Here is a 15,909-nt window from a genome sequence, read left to right as displayed (position 1 = left end):
TGGCCGGAAGGAAAAGCAGAGGAAACACAGGCGCCCTCCGTGGGCGTTCGAAGAGCGCCCCCTCTCTGTACAGTGGTGTATGTACGCCGTGTGGCTCAGTGTGGGTGTTACAGCAGGCTCCAGTCGGACCCGCCGTTCATACCACTGTAAATGCTGCGATGGTGGGGGGACAGCTCCTCTCCTCCGGGCCTCCTCTGCGACACCTCACGCCCGGGGCTGCCAAATTTGCCGTGCTCCAGGCCGCCGCCGCCGCCGTACTGCTGTCTCAACATCTCGGGGCTGCCCGAAATCACACGGCCCTTCTGCACATGCTCGGGAGTCCCCGTCAGCGCCTGCTTAGTCTCCGGGCTTCCGCAGACGCTCCCCAGGCTGGCCCTGTGTTTCTGGAAAAGGTCGGGACTTCCGGGCGGCTGGCCCGTCACCAGCAGGTGCTTGGAAAACTGCTCGGGGTTGGCTCTGGATAGGCTCTTGCTGTGCTTGTCCGAGCTGGAGCTCCGCAGGCCTTTGTGGTCCGGGCTGGAGAGGGATCCACAGCGGGGCCTGCACACCTGGGGGAAGGTGTGTGCGGCGTACTCGGGGCTGGTGCTCCTTCTGCGGCCTGGCTGATCTGAGAGCACTTTGGCCTCCTCTCCTGGGCGTGGCTTTAGGAGGTGCTCGGTGCTGCCCCCTGATGGGCCGGTCTGAAGCTGTTGCTTGTGCGGCAGATGGTCGGGGCTGTCGGTGCTCCCCGCGCTGGAGGTGCTGCTCCCGTCACCTACGTCTCTGAGGAGGCCGGGTCCTGGCACGCTCCCGTGAGACAGACTGCTCTGACTGTCGATGGAGTTCCGACAGCCGGCCGCGCCGGTCCCTCCCGCGCCTCCGGACCTCTCCTCGTCCAGCATGAGGCACAGCTCCCTCAGCTCCAAGTTCTCCTTCAGGACCTCCTCCTGCCGCTGCTCCAGCTCCTTCAGCTTCTGCAGGTAGAGCGCCACCTCCTTTCGCATGATGCCGGCGCTGTAGCGGCCCAGGCGCTGCCACTCCCTCGAAACTTTCTTCCCTTTCTGACGGTCGTCGTCAAGGAAACAGCAGAGGTCCCGCAGCTCCTGATTATCCTCCTGGAGTTTCTGGTTCACCTCCTGCAAAATCAGAGTGAGATGGTCAAATCCGCTGTGGAAGAAGAGTCAACAGAATGATGCATTTAGATCGTAATAGTGAGTGTATATGGCTCGGGCTGTCATCAGACTGAAACAGTAACACTGGTGTGATAGTGAATGAAAAATGCAAAGAAATTGTTATCCAAATCTGACGCTCGCCCATCCTTTCAGATTCTCAGTCTTGATTATCTCTGCACGCTGTGTGCTATTTCAGGTAAACTGTGCAAGAGCGTGTCTGTACGGGGTCACGGTACGTGTGTCTCGCAAGAACACACACGTGCTCGTGCGCAACCGCGCGCGCGCGCGCGCATGCATGCATGCAAGCAACAGAATTCTGACCCTGTTCAGTTTCAAAAGGTTTTAGTCCGTCATGGGACTTTCATTTGCTCCTGTGTTATGTCTGAAATTCCCTGGCCTCTCAACATTGATCTTATTTACGAATACTCTTGCAGTTTCTTACAAACTCGTTCTCTAGTAATGGGTCAGAACTATACAAACCAGGTGATTCAGGTGAATTTTCGCCGAACTTTGAGGTGGGAACTTTTAAATCAGCCCCGCGCGGCTCTGCGGTAAACAGCTGGCTCAGCATTGGCCCGTCAGCACCTATGCTTGCAGTTCTAGAAATCGTTAACAAAATTACCACGGAGAACAGGATACTCCTCAGGAGAACATCTTGATGCTATCAAGGCGTGTGTGTTTTGACAAAGCTGTATGAATTTCACCGCTAAATTCACGTAAAGATAGATTTTAAGGCGGTCGACAAATACCCGTTTAAGACATGGATCAGCGGTGCAGTACTGCGCACGAAACATTATTGCAACAAGTTTCCCAGCGGGATGATACTGGGTCGGCTATTTTGAGATCTGAAACCATGTCTTTAAAAACAGTTTTGGCTGTACAGCTGAGATTGCTCGGTCTGATTTCTGGAAAACTGTTTTACAACACAACGAATAAAAAATGCTTGGAAAGTGTACAGTTACAGCTGCGTATTTTAACACACTTACACTGTGTGGCAAATCTAACGACAAGGGTGAAGTAGTGAGGCAGCGGGTGTCATGGCAGCGGAGAAGCTTAAATCAATCCGGGAGAGAATTTAGGGAGAGAATATGAGGAATTTAGGAAGCTTGTAAACTGGAACAAGCTATGAAATGCCAGTTTCCAATCATATTAAATAATTTAGCCGGCGCGCTTACCTTCAGACTTCGTATCTCGTTTAGATGCAGCTGAAGCCTACGATTGACTTCTCGAATAAGGTTGCTGTGGTCCAGAATCACACTCATCTTTTCGGCCTCCGCTCTACGTAAACGGCGGACCAGGTCTTCTTTACTCCATTTCAGAAGGTCCTCGTCCGTTAGTTTAGAGAGATCCTCCGCCGGACTCTCCGCGCTCTTCGGTATGGTCGGTTGGAGCGAACCCTGTGTCGGTTTCTCCATTTAGCTCCAATTGAAGAAGTGCTCGTACAAATTTTAAAACACTGGCCAATCAGTCGCACCTGCACCTTCTCGAAACGACCGTGTTTAGGTCACTACCAAGTTTCTAAGTGTATCATTTTGGAATCGTCGCGTTACCCATTTTGCCTCCTTTACAGAACCAGAATGAGCAAGAGAGCCGTGGAAGACTTGTCCAAATTCCTGAACCTCCTGAGCTGAGATCTTTCTCCGTCTCTATGGAAGAGACCCTCGCCCTTTCAGCCTGCTGCTGAGCATGTCTCCCACCCAGTGCCTCTGCTCGGAACGCGCCCTCTGAACGCACGCATGGAGGAGAGGCTACAACTGGCCGCTACAGCACTCGTCGCACCGGAACGAAGGATGCGTGACTGCGGTGTACCAACATTGCCGGCAATATGACGCGCGGATTTGAAGATATCTCTCTCTCTCTTTCTCTCTCTCTCTCTCTCTCTCTCTCTCAAACACACATACACATTCATTCTCGCGAAGATATGTAGAAAACCTTTGAGCACTGAGCGCCACCTGGTGTCTAAAGCCTGATTTTTCCTCAATAAAAAGTTGCCAGCACGTTTAGATAGATTCGGTAGTAAAGGCAGTACGCAATGACTTACTGGAATGCTGTATGTTACATGTACTTTTTGTGCACAAAAGGGCAAGTATGATAGTCAATTCTTTGGTGAAATTTTAGCTGCCAATCGAAATAAGTACATTTATTTAAAAGTCAGATATTTCTCAGCTAGGCCGGTATTTTTAAACATCTGAAATGTTTTTGTGATAATTTACCCTATCAGATGGATCAGTAATTTCTCAGCAGTTCCCATGTTCTACCTGTAGGGGTTGATCAAAACTCTAAAATGGCATGAGACTATACCCACGTGCGTTGGGTCGCTGTGCGACTTAATCGTTACAGGAGAGTCAGCTCACTCGGAAAGAGCAATAAACTTTCATGTCTGTTGAGATTTATCGATAAAAGGAAACGTAGGAGTTATAGATAAAATGACATTTGAGGCTAGATTAATCAATCAAATTTTAAAATAACGATACATATTTGAAATAAAAAATGTATCGAAAACGCAGATACGTGTACAGTTCATGTGGAGTTTTTGTAGACTATATGACAGACTACAACAGTTTAATCAAGGCTTTGATTCACTGGCATGTTCAAGTGAACGGCCGCGTGACAGGTTAGCAGGGATCTTCCTTTCTCTCACATTAAAGGCACAACACACAGCAGTGAAAAACGACACAGAAATTTGAGTCTTTTGTTGGAATACGCTTTTGTCTGATATCTAGGTCAGCAGGTGAACGACTTTTTACTAAGAACACACACACATTAAAAAAAAAAAACAATAAACAAGGGGGCATCACGCACGAAGGTCTGCTGTGACAGGAGTTTAAAAATGGTTTTAAGAATATATTAATCATTAGAGTGAAATCGACTTTCACGTTCTTGTGAAACGAAATAAGGTCTTTTCTCATTCTCTGAATCAAACAGCCCAAACCTTGATGCATATTATAACAGTACTGTGACAATAACAAGTCAGTGTGTTCAATTTTACATAGGCCTATCAAAATTTTGGCCTTTGTGACAGAGCCTTAAATCCTGTTTAGCATGCTCCAGATAATAAGCTCTGCCTACATTCATGTACAAATTGTCTACACTGGAATGTGTAATTTCTGGGAGAGACTCGACTTCCTCGTGTTCTTCTTTTTGCTCCGGGCAAAAGGGAATGTCCTATTATAAAATCAGTGACAGGTAACCAAGAAAAAAAAACATCTAAACAAACATGCTAAAAGTCTTTTTCCTGTACTCTGAAATAGGTCAAAACAAGCCTTAGTGGATATCAAAGCATTTTGTGACAATAAAAATGTGTATGCTTGTATAAATAACATAATAGATGACATCAGTAAAATCAATGAAAAAAATGTTCCAAGACAAAAAAAGAAGAAGAAGAAGTATCACACTGATGACAGCTGATTGATGAGCTTTAATATTGTAAAAACGTAAGGCAGCGATTCTCCCGATGGCGTGCATTTCTGTACATTTTGGTCATTTAATTTTTGCCTCTTCCGTGAGCTATGAGTTTAAAACATGTTGCTTGCCTGCTTGCTATGGTTTTTCAGTTATAGGCCGCAGTCGAAAGAAACATGATTCGAACTCTGCATGCTGTTTTAACCAATAAGGTGAATTCTGTTTGTGGACGTTTAGGAACATTTCAAAGTATAGGGTTTAAAAAAATTATATAGTTTGTGTTAACTAATTATAAATCAATAGAGCAGCACACTTGTCAAGAGGAAACCTCGAATAACCTCACTCTCCGGGTCACATGATCGTAATCTTGTTCTGCAACATTCCTGTAATTGTTACAAGAAGGGAACTGAGCTTAGCCTCTAAAACACAACATAATAAACACATCATACTTTATCACAAGGACTGTGATAGCAAGTCTTCATTTGGTTAAGACGCGTTACTTCACGAACTTTTTTCTTCAGAGAATAGGTCGTTCTGTCAGCCGGAGATTACGATTGGAGTGTTTCAGCCCATAACGCGTATCCTTTAGTTTATCCGGGAGTTCTTCTATTGCGTAAACGAGAGACAGAGATATAACGTGCGTGCGTCAGACAGGGAGAGGAAGGTTCGAAGAGGCTGTATGTGTTAGTTAGTGTGGGTATGCGTGTGTGTATGTGGGTGTGTGTCTGTATGTGCCTGTGGGAATGCGGGAGCGAGAGAGAGAGGTTCATAACTTTTAAAAAAGATCAGTCAAAAGTACCCATCACGTTCATCACTTTTAGGTATACCTGAATAAATTTCTAACTAAGAGTTATGTCATTGCTGTGCTGTTTTACAGAGAAGGGTGAACGCCAAAGTTAGTGTGTGATTTACCTCCCTGTTTATGTTCATTCTGCTCGGGGACAAATGTGACATAAGCAAAAAGCACTAACGGCTGTTGTCCTCTGGAAAGGTCAGTTGGACCACGTCGTCTTTTTCTGTTAGAAAACTCTAATTTACTTTGTGCGACGTTGCGTGGGGATCCAGCGGTCAAAGAAACTACCACATATTTGTGTAATATATTTACTTCATATCACCATAGTACGCGCAATAACTTAGCATACCGTGAATATTATCTTACTCATTAGCAGTTTGCGTACACACTTTCTAATATCTTAATCCTCCATTATTGGACTCAGGGGGTGTGGCCCGATAGCGCTGTCAGCTGTTTCGACGTAGCGTTCAACAGACACTTCGTTGTGCAGGTTAAAATAAGCCATTAGCTCCAGTAAACCTCCCTGCACAGCTGGACCATGAAGATGTTCGGGCTCGCGGTGGTGTGTTTGATTGTCGCGGTCTCTCTACCTAACGGGGACTGCTGGGAGAACCCCTCGTTTTGCCGTGGCTATCCATGCCCCGTGTACACGCTTGTAAATAACTATGAGGTAAAAAAACAAAAACAAAACGTATAGGCTTTAGACAAAATAGTTATTAAAACTTATTTAAAACTTAAAAATAAACTTTAAAACTAAAATTAAAAACTCACAGTTGTTATTATCTATTTACGTCTTTTGTTCTGACGCAAAAACTAGGGGTTCGAGGAGCGCCTGTACAGCGCGAGCCGCTGGATCACCATAGACGTCCAGAGCACCAAAGAGGAAGATTTAAGAGCTGGGTTTTGGAAACTCTACTACTTCACGCAAGGGGAGAACAAAGACAGTGAGTGCGAAAAAAACAACAACATATTGGAGACAGAATATTATTTTTAAAACAGATAAGCAAAAGCAGACATCATTCCATAACTAAAAAATAAAGTTTGATCACTAACTTTAAGTTAGAAGGGGGAATGTAAAGACGTAGACAAGGCATAGCTGCGTGCGCGGCATTTGTAGCTTTTATCAAGTTTTGTATGACTAAGTAAAAGTACTGAAGTAGCTCATAGACATCGTTTTTTTTTTTTACGGATGGGTATTAAAGTGGACGACAATGAGCTAAAACAGAGGGTCTACTGAATAAAGAACTATAAAAGGAACCAGAGGGTAATTGTTATAGTGTGTGGTGCATTTACTGTGTGTATTGGGGGGTTGTTCTGTTTTTTTGCTGTGTATAGCATCTAGAGTGTGTGTATTACCTGAAGTGTGTGTTTAGTGTGTGTGGCGTGTGGCATGTAATGGGGTAATTCTGTAATAATTCGATATGTTCTAGAAGACAGTAACTTTAAAAACTGGATTATTTGTTAAAAAAAAAGGTTGTGTAACAGATGAATAATTAAGGTGGATGGATAGAGAAAAAGAGAAGGGTGATTGTTGCGTGAACAGCTGTTAAACGTGAAAAGACGGTCAAAACAGTAAAAAGCAGGTTATGAAGTATTACACTGGACCAACGGATGGAGAACTAGATGGAGGAAGCAAAACAAAAAAAAACAAACAAAAAAACCCCACCTAGTGTGTGAAATAACCTTTGCTTGGCAAAACCATCTCTTTAATTAAAGCATGAATTTGATAATACCTTCTGTGCAGAAAGAGACGTGTCCGTGTCGGTATCAGTGGAATGTTCTGGAACTAAACCTGTCTCTGTTCCACAGACACCATGGTAGACTTGACGCGGCCGGCGCTTGTCTCTGTGGACGAGGCTGGCAGCGAGCGGCAGGTAACTGTGTCCATGTACATCACAGCTGACACACACCTCCCTGAACCCATCGACGAATCCATAAGGGTGACGGAGAGGCCCGAATGTACCTGCTACGTCAGGTGAGGGAAAATTCTGTTCTGTGAGTCCCAGTTTGGCTCATTCTGAACGGCCGTGCATTTCCGTCAGCAGATTGACTGTTTCACTGTTTTTTGTTTTGCCCAGATCAGCATTATAACTTAGTTGTCTACCTCTCATTCATCCGCTCCCTCTCTCTCTCTCTCTCTCTCTCTCTCTCTTCATCCCTCCCGTATCTCTCCGTCCACGCTGCCTCTCTCTCTATCCTCTCTCAGGACGTTTGGAGGAATGGCCAAAGAGGCAGAGGCGTTTGAGAACCTGCGGAAGCTGCAGGAGGATCTCAGGGCCGCGGGGAAAACCTTCGACGACACCAGGTTTGACGCTGCAGGCTATGACTCACCGTGGATCCTGATTAACAGACACAACGAGATCTGGGTTCACGCGGCCTGAGGCCCGGACCACAGCGGGAGAAACACAGATGACTGCTGTTCTTTCTGTGGCCCTCTCTGCCTTATACACAAGGAACCCTTTCCCTTTGTAGAATATTGTTTTTAAACCTCATCGTAATGTGGAGGTATATAGAATTTAAGGTATTTTACTATTTGTCACTAATACGGTTGCTTTGACCTATAACATACCATATACCCAAAAAAAAAAGCTTCATCAAATGAACAAAAGCCTAAAAAACACTTTCAGTTTCATTATTGTGTATTAGAAGTCATGAGGCATTTGCCACAACACACCCAGTTCAGTTTGACTGGTTGCTCTGGTTGAGACTTTTCGGAAAGGTTATGCAAAAACCAAAATAGGAATTTTGGAATGTTTAAATAGTCTTGAATTGTTTGCTGTAAGACAGTTGAACCAAAGAACTAGTGAAGACTATTTGTGAGCCCAGAGAAAACAAATGTAGATAAGATATCAGGGGTATTTTTACACAGCATTCCCAGTGTCACATTGTTGAAATGCTGGTCTTTGGGAGGTAAGGTGCTATTAAAATACCTACTGAAACCACCTGTCTGCCTGTGATTATGTCTGAAACAATCCTGCTTCCAACCCCCCCCTCTCCCCCCCCCCCCCCCCCCCCCCCCCCCCCCCCCCTTTTTCTCCACCTCCCCCCTCTCTCTTTTCTCTGCAAATACCTCTAACACAAGAAGAACAGGTTTGGCAGTGCTGAGAAAGAGGATAAAAGCACTTTCCTGTGATATATCTGTGATCATCCTCACACACACACACACACACACACACAGATTCAGCCACTCAGCCCTGATCACTCCGGGCGCGGCCCTGTCTCCGGAGAGCTTACAGGAGCATGTGACACAAAGCGTTAACATACACCTCTCACCTTCTTTATGTGTTTCTCCGTATGTGATGGAGAGGGCGAATATTCATTTTTAGTTTTATTTGAACACTTATTCCTGAACTAAACATAGTAAAAACAACAACAACAATTTAGTACATGACTCCATAACACCACTCTCATCCTTGACGAATACTTTTGAAAAATTAAAAACATTTTGACAGGTTATGAGGTTTGATCATTTTTTTTAAATAAATAAATCACATCAAAATGCGTCCTTGGCTGTAATAATGAGTCATGATGAAATATGATGATGTATTGTTCATGGTAACGTCTGCGTGTCTCTACAGTAAAAGGACAGTTTGAGACTCAGTTTGAGGACTGGCGGAGGGTTGGAGCAGTGTAGTGTTGCAGGAGGCAGGGGCTGGCAGTGGTTTGCAGTTGTTGGTATGGCAGCATCAGTGTTCAGTGTTCAGTGCAGTACAGCGGGAGCAGAGGTATGTTCGGAAGGGGTGGGAAGGTAGTATACGCGTGTGTGTATGTGTGTGTGGTGTGTGTGTGCGTGTGTTTTTCGGGGGGGGGGGGGGGGTGGCGTGCTCTAAACCAAAAGAGAGAGAGTGAGAGTGGAAGTGGGTCAGCCCTCAAGAGGCGTATTGTCACAGCGACTGATCCGGAGTCAGTCGAATGAGTCCCTGTTAATATCCCGACAGCACACACACACACACACACACACACACACAGGATGTGATGAGGCAGCAGTTTCACACCCTGCTCCATCTCGGCACTGTAATTCATCCACATGTCTCTCTCTGCCTCACCAAATGGGACAGTGGCCCCAGCTGACTGAGGGGTCCACAGGGCATGTGAGAGAGCATCTGTGCTTCAGTGTGTGTGGAGAGGAGTCAGGGAGAAAACACAGTTACGTGTCTTTGTTCATACTGCCTTCAGTTTAAATGTCAAGGAAAGTAAAGGTGACTGTAGAACTCTATGAATCTCTGTAGAGATCGTCTTTGTCAGATAAACCACACCTTCATCATTCTGTTCACTTTACATATCTAGGCCACGCAACCACTCAACCCTGATACAGAATCTCTCTCTCTCTCTCTCTCTCTCTCTCTCTCTCTCTCTCTCTCTCTCTCTCTCTTTCAAATTCTGTTACATATACTTCTTAAACTTATGGTCACTTTAGAAGATGTCCTTCATGGAGATGATTTTACCATCAGTCCAGTTATTCAATTACTGATCTTGAATAACAGATCTGGAAATGCCAGGAATAATGTTCTAGATAGCATAGAGAAAAGTTTTGGTCTATGTTCTGTTGCTGTAATGTATGTTGGAATCCACTAGGTGGCACTATTGGCTTTTGTGGGTTTCGATCAGGAAGCGGCTGAGGGTTCATCAGTAGACCATCTTAGATCGGTTTGAGCTTATGTACGTTTTCACTGGCCTGATTAGTTTCATTATTAGGGGATTCACCTGCTGCTGTTAACTTTTCGGTTTCAACAACACTGATATTTGATCAAAATAAGACCCTGTTGATTTGTGAAATCAAATTGTGATAGATCAGTGGGTTCTTTTTATGACCTTTGCATCACAAGATCTACAGTGACGAGGCCAGGCAAGGTGCAGGGACTCTGTTTTCAGGGGTTTAGCCTCTGTTTTTCACACGCCTTGACTGACAGGTGACAGGTGACAGGTGTGAGTAGGCAGCCGTTGCTCGGAAACCTGTTACCCAGCATGCCTCAGGCCTCCGTTCACCGCAGGAACCTGGCCAGTCCAAGAAGGCCTCACACTCTCGCTTAGTTTCCATGACGACATTTCTATAGCGAGAAGCCAGCCATGTCCGCGAGGAACATAATTATACTTATACGGACACAAATCTGTAATAACTGAGGAGAAGTGTTTTTATGAGTCATGGCGGAGACACAGTGCCACTCGCGTGTCTGTGGTTTTCCTTTGGAGATCTTCTGTTATTTTCCACACCAGGTTAAAGCATTGGGAGAAGAGATTCAGGGCTGATGTTACCTGGCTTCTAACTGTAATTTAAGCTGTAGTTTGTGTACGTTCCACGCTAGAGGTTTCCAGAAATACAGGCAACATATTTGTCGAATTTATTTCTTGTTCCAATTCCAGTCACGTTCTAGAAGTTTCAGAGGACCACCACTCAGTGTAAATGAAGCTCTGTCCACTTGGCTGCTCTGGCAGGAGCGTGTTTGTTGGATTGCGAGTTTTTAATCTGGTCTGTTTTGGATGATGCTCTCTCCCTGTTGCCGGGCTTGGGCCAAGCTCTTTTCGGTCGACTTCGTGAGAATTAATCTTATCGGCGGCAGTGAGCGCGTTTCCTGGGAAATGAGACTGGCTCTGCAGCGAGAGCGATAAAGTCGCGTTAGAGCGTAGGATCCGCAGGAACACACCATCAGCCCGACCATACGAGCGTTGTCTCCGTAACGCTCCATTACACATGACAGAGGTCCGCAGAGGAATGAAACTCATCTTACAAGCATAAAACCAAAATGGAGACCATAAAGTTTGTTACTGCGATACCCTTGAATCTCAGGAGTTACTCTATCCCCCATCTCATCCCTCTCTCTCTCTCTCTCTCTCTCTCTCTCACTCTCTCTGTCTCTCACTCTCTCTCTCTTTTCTTTTTTTGCCTCACTTACCCGCAGGGCAAGTTTCCTTGTTGTCTCAGCGTGGTGTTCTTTGTGGTGCTCAGGAGTTGGTGGCGTTGCTGCTAAGTGAAGATGACTTGCAGAAAGCACAATGAAAGTAGGCCAACTCTCTGCAGAGTAGTACTGAAACTCTTGCAGATTTTTTAACCTAAAACAGGATTTCATGCAGGAGAAAAAAAGCCTCTCATGAATGCCTCACTCTGTTTATTATTGATATTCTGCTATTATTTTTATCTGCAAAGAGTGAGGCCACCCCACCAGTTCAAAACAAATTTTTTTGGAAACAAAAAATGAAATACAGCATTTTTATAACACTGAACTGCTGGCATTAGCAACAAAAAAAAGAACAATCAAGAAAGGCCTAGAATAGTTTGTGATGGTTAAACGGTTTTCATTCCTGTCCTGGCCTAGGAGAACTGGTCAGTCAGTAAGGTTAGACTGGAGAGAACTGGTCAGTCAGGAAGGTCAGACTGGAGAGAACTGGTCAGTCAGTAAGGTTATACTGAAGAGAACTGGTCAGTCAGTAAGGTTATACTGAAGAGAACTAGTCAGTCAGTAAGGTTATACTGAAGAGAACTGGTCAGTCAGTAAGGTTAGACTGAAGAGAACTAGTCAGTCAGTAAGGTTATACTGAAGAGAACTAGTCAGTCAGTAAGGTTATACTGAAGAGAACTAGTCAGTCAGTAAGGTCAGACTGGAGAGAACTAGTCAGTCAGTAAGGTTAGACTGGAGAGAACTAGTCAGTCAGTAAGGTTAAACTGGAAAGAACTGGTCAGTCAGTAAGGTTGGACTGGAGAGAACTGGTCAGTCAGTAAGGTTATACTGAAGAGAACTGGTCAGTCAGTAAGGTTAGACTGGGGAGAACTGGTCAGTCAGTAAGGTTAGACTGGAAAGAACTGGTCAGTCAGTAAGGTTAGACTGGAGAGAACTGGTCAGTCAGTAAGGTTAGACTGGGGAGAACTGGTCAGTCAGTAAGGTTATACTGAAGAGAACTAGTCAGTCAGTAAGGTTAGACTGGAAAGAACTGGTCAGTCAGTAAGGTTAGACTGGGGAGAACTGGTCAATCAGTAAGGTCAGACTGGGGAGAACTGGTCAGTCAGTAAGGTTAGACTGGGGAGAACTGGTCAGTCAGTAAGGTCAGACTGGAGAGAACTGGTCAGTCAGTAAGGTCAGACTGGAGAGAACTGGTCAGTCAGTAAGGTCAGACTGGAGAGAACTGGTCAGTCAGTAAGGTTAGACTGGAGAGAACTGGTCAGTCAGTAAGGTCAGACTGGGGAGAACTGGTCAGTCAGTAAGGTCAGACTGGGGAGAACTGGTCAGTCAGTAAGGTTAGACTGGGGAGAACTGGTCAGTCAGTAAGGCTGGGCTAGAGGGTGGCTGGGAGTCGCACAGAGCTGCATTGGTAACACAGGCCCAGAGACGTTTGACACAGAGTGTGAGCCACAGACAGGGATCTTGCTCTGTCATCCCACAGCCTGTATCTCTGTGTCTGTGAAAACTGTGCGTCTCTGTGTAACAGACGTGAGGAGAGAAGGAGGCAGCTCCTGTTAATCCACCTCTCGACAAATATGTTTGTTCTGTTCTTTTGTTCTGTTCTTTTGTTCTCTTCTTCTTTTTCTTCTTCTTCTGTTTGGTCTGTTTCTTCTGTTCACCATCACCTCTGGACATGTTCTGTGGACTTTTTCATCTTTAAATCTCCAAAAAATAGGATGTAACGAATTGGAGATCAGAGTTTTTACAAAATGGTGTTGTCGATTTGTTTGTTTGTTTGTTTGTTATATGAGACAGATATCTCTGTGGTATTCAGTAAAGGTCACAGAGAAATTTGCAGAGCTCTTGCAGCTCTTTCAAAATTGTTTTGGGAAATATTTTGTAAAATTTAGATATAACTGGAGTATTTGTGGTAACATTCAATGCACAGTCATGAGAGACAATTTTTCTTGACCTTGATCAAGAGCCAAAAAGCACTGCAGTACTTCAGCAGTACTAAACCAGCGGTGGCACGGAGCAATCCAGAAAACAACGTGGTAAGTGACAGGGAACAGAGAGAGAGAGAGAGAGAGAGAGAGAGAGAGAGAGAGAGACTCTGCCGGAGTGTGGTTTTGTGTCGGTGAGCCAGGCTGCTCTGTCTGCCTGTCAGAGGATGTGGTTGATGTTTGTATTGTTCTTTCTCAGCTGGCTGGATGGTGATAGGCCTGTACACAGTTCCACAACATGTCAAACAGACAGTTCCTCACAAAGCATGTTCATCCAAACCAGCGCTGTCTGACTGCACTCCTGAAATGACAGCCTTTGTCATGTTTTCAAATAGTATCACAGAGTCCCACAAACTGGCCTTCCTGTTCCTGATCCACCCCCCCCCCCCCCTCCTTTCTCTCTCTCTCTCTTCCCCCCTCTGTCTAGTGCTTGCCTCTCAGACAAATCAGTGGTTGATTATTTCACCTGTCCAAACTCAGCTGTCTCGTTCATATTTCTCTATCACTATTGCCCCAGTTTGATGCAGATAAACTGGTCCAGGTCTTGTCATATCTCTCACTCCTTGGCTCCTCCAGGTTGGTTCTCCAGACCTCTCTAAACTCCCAGACATCTCTTTGGCTCCGCGGCCTTGGTTCATCAGAGAGGGTGATGATGTCCGAGGCAGAAACTGCTTATGTTACTCTCTGGCATGCGGCCGTTTGGTTGTCTTTTTCCACAAATATTTGGACATTTACTCTGGCGCAAACCTGCATCATTGTTCTGTCTGTATCCGTTCTCCTGTTGGTGAGGAGGTTCCAGCAAACTGATCTGACCCTGTATTACACACACACTGTGACTGGTATTGGTTGTATATTACACACACTGTGACTGGTATTGGTTGTATATTACACACACACTGTGACTGGTGTTGGTTGTATATTACACACACTGTGACTGGAGTTGGTTGTATATTACACACACACTGTGACTGGTATTGGTTGTATATTACACACACACTGTGACTGGTGTTGGTTGTATATTACACACACTGTGACTGGTGTTGGTTGTATATTACACACACACTGTGACCGGTGTTGGTTGTATATTACACACACACTGTGACCGGTGTTGGTTGTATATTACACACACACTGTGACTGGTGTTGGTTGTATATTACACACACTGTGACTGGTATTGGTTGTATATTACACACACACTGTGACTGGTATTGGTTGTATATTACACACACACAGTGACTGGAGTTGGTTGTATATTACACACACACTGTGACTGGTATTGGTTGTATATTACACACACACTGTGACTGGTATTGGTTGTATATTACACACACACTGTGACTGGTACTGGTTGTATATTACACACACTGTGACTGGTGTTGGTTGTATATTACACACACACTGTGACTGGTGTTGGTTGTATATTACACACACACTGTGACTGGTGTTGGTTGTGTATTACACACACACTGTGACTGGTATTGGTTGTATATTACACACACACTGTGACTGGTGTTGGTTGTGTTACACACACACTGTGACTGGTGTTGGTTGTATTACACACACACTGTGACTGGTGTTGGTTGTATATTACACACACACTGTGACTGGTATTGGTTGTATATTACACACACACTGTGACTGGTGTTGGTTGTATATTACACACACTGTGACTGGTATTGGTTGTATATTACACACACACTGTGACTGGTGTTAGTTGTATATTACACACACTGTGACTGGTATTGGTTGTATATTACACACACTGTGACTGGTGTTGGTTGTATATTACACACACTGTGACTGGTATTGGTTGTATATTACACACACACTGTGACTGGTGTTAGTTGTATATTACACACACTGTGACTGGTATTGGTTGTATATTACACACACACTGTGACTGGTATTGGTTGTATATTACACACACACTGTGACTGGTGTTAGTTGTATATTACACACACTGTGACTGGTATTGGTTGTATATTACACACACACTGTGACTGGTGTTGGTTGTATATTACACACACACTTCATTTCAAATGACGAGTTTTATTTTTAATCACTGTCAGCTATCGTGGGCTATGAAGAGCACAGAAATGACAGATATCAAATCGATCAACGCTACTGGCAATCACAGTCCCAAAACTAAGGCCATGTTGTGTTTGTTTGGTGTGTGTGTTTTTACGGAGTCTGACGGTGTGTGTGTTTTTACGGAGTCTGACGGTGTGTGTGTTTTCACGGACTCTGATGGTGTGTGTGTGTTTTCACGGACTCTGATGGTGTGTGTGTGTTTTCACGGAGTCTGACGGTGTGTGTGTGTTTTTACGGAGTCTGACGGTGTGTGTGTGTTTTTACGGAGTCTGATGGTGTGTGTGTTTTTACGGAGTCTGATGGTGTGTGTGTTTTTACAGAGTCTGATGGTGTGTGTGTTTTTACGGAGTCTGATGGTGTGTGTGTTTTTACGGAGTCTGACGGTGTGTGTGTTTTTACAGAGTCTGATGGTGTGTGTGTTTTTACGGAGTCTGATGGTGTGTGTGTTTTTACGGAGTCTGACGGTGTGTGTGTTTTCACGGACTCTGATGGTGTGTGTGTGTTTTCACGGAGTCTGACGGTGTGTGTGTGTTTTTACGGAGTCTGACGGTGTGTGTGTTTTTACGGAGTCTGATGGTGTGTGTGTTTTTACAGAG

General features: G+C 44.8%; 2 protein-coding genes across 2 annotated transcripts; one reads left to right on the top strand and one right to left on the bottom strand.

Annotated features, from left to right (window-relative positions):
* Window positions 1–107: 107 nt before the first annotated feature.
* Window positions 108–2,566, bottom strand: ccdc85a (coiled-coil domain containing 85A). The gene is made up of 2 exons (XM_030772721.1): window positions 2,327–2,566; window positions 108–1,115 (listed from the first exon to the last, which is right to left on the bottom strand). The coding sequence occupies exons 1-2, from the start codon at window positions 2,564–2,566 to the stop codon at window positions 108–110; spliced, it is 1,248 nt and encodes a 415-aa protein (XP_030628581.1).
* A 3,318-nt stretch (window positions 2,567–5,884) lies between these two features.
* soul2 (heme-binding protein soul2) lies at window positions 5,885–7,727 on the top strand. The gene is made up of 4 exons (XM_030772437.1): window positions 5,885–6,016; window positions 6,164–6,290; window positions 7,156–7,321; window positions 7,553–7,727. Exons 1-4 carry the CDS (start codon window positions 5,885–5,887, stop codon window positions 7,725–7,727), a joined length of 600 nt encoding a protein of 199 aa, XP_030628297.1.
* Window positions 7,728–15,909: the final 8,182 nt, after the last annotated feature.

The sequence above is a fragment of the Chanos chanos genome, chromosome 4 (assembly GCF_902362185.1).
Source record: "Chanos chanos chromosome 4, fChaCha1.1, whole genome shotgun sequence".
Taxonomy (NCBI): domain Eukaryota; kingdom Metazoa; phylum Chordata; class Actinopteri; order Gonorynchiformes; family Chanidae; genus Chanos; species Chanos chanos.
This window is presented reverse-complemented; position numbering and strand designations above follow the sequence as displayed.

Excerpts from the sequence above, each read along its gene's own strand:
- ccdc85a (XM_030772721.1), bottom strand. The coding sequence starts at position 2,566 with ATGGAGAAACCGACACAGGGTTCGCTCCAACCGACCATACCGAAGAGC. Across the intron at positions 1,116-2,326 it reads ACGAGATACGAAGTCTGAAG|GAGGTGAACCAGAAACTCCA; the intron begins GTAAGCGCGCCG and ends CTGATTTTGCAG.
- soul2 (XM_030772437.1), top strand. The coding sequence starts at position 5,885 with ATGAAGATGTTCGGGCTCGCGGTGGTGTGTTTGATTGTCGCGGTCTCT. Across the intron at positions 6,017-6,163 it reads CGCTTGTAAATAACTATGAG|GGGTTCGAGGAGCGCCTGTA; the intron begins GTAAAAAAACAA and ends CGCAAAAACTAG. Across the intron at positions 7,322-7,552 it reads GAATGTACCTGCTACGTCAG|GACGTTTGGAGGAATGGCCA; the intron begins GTGAGGGAAAAT and ends ATCCTCTCTCAG.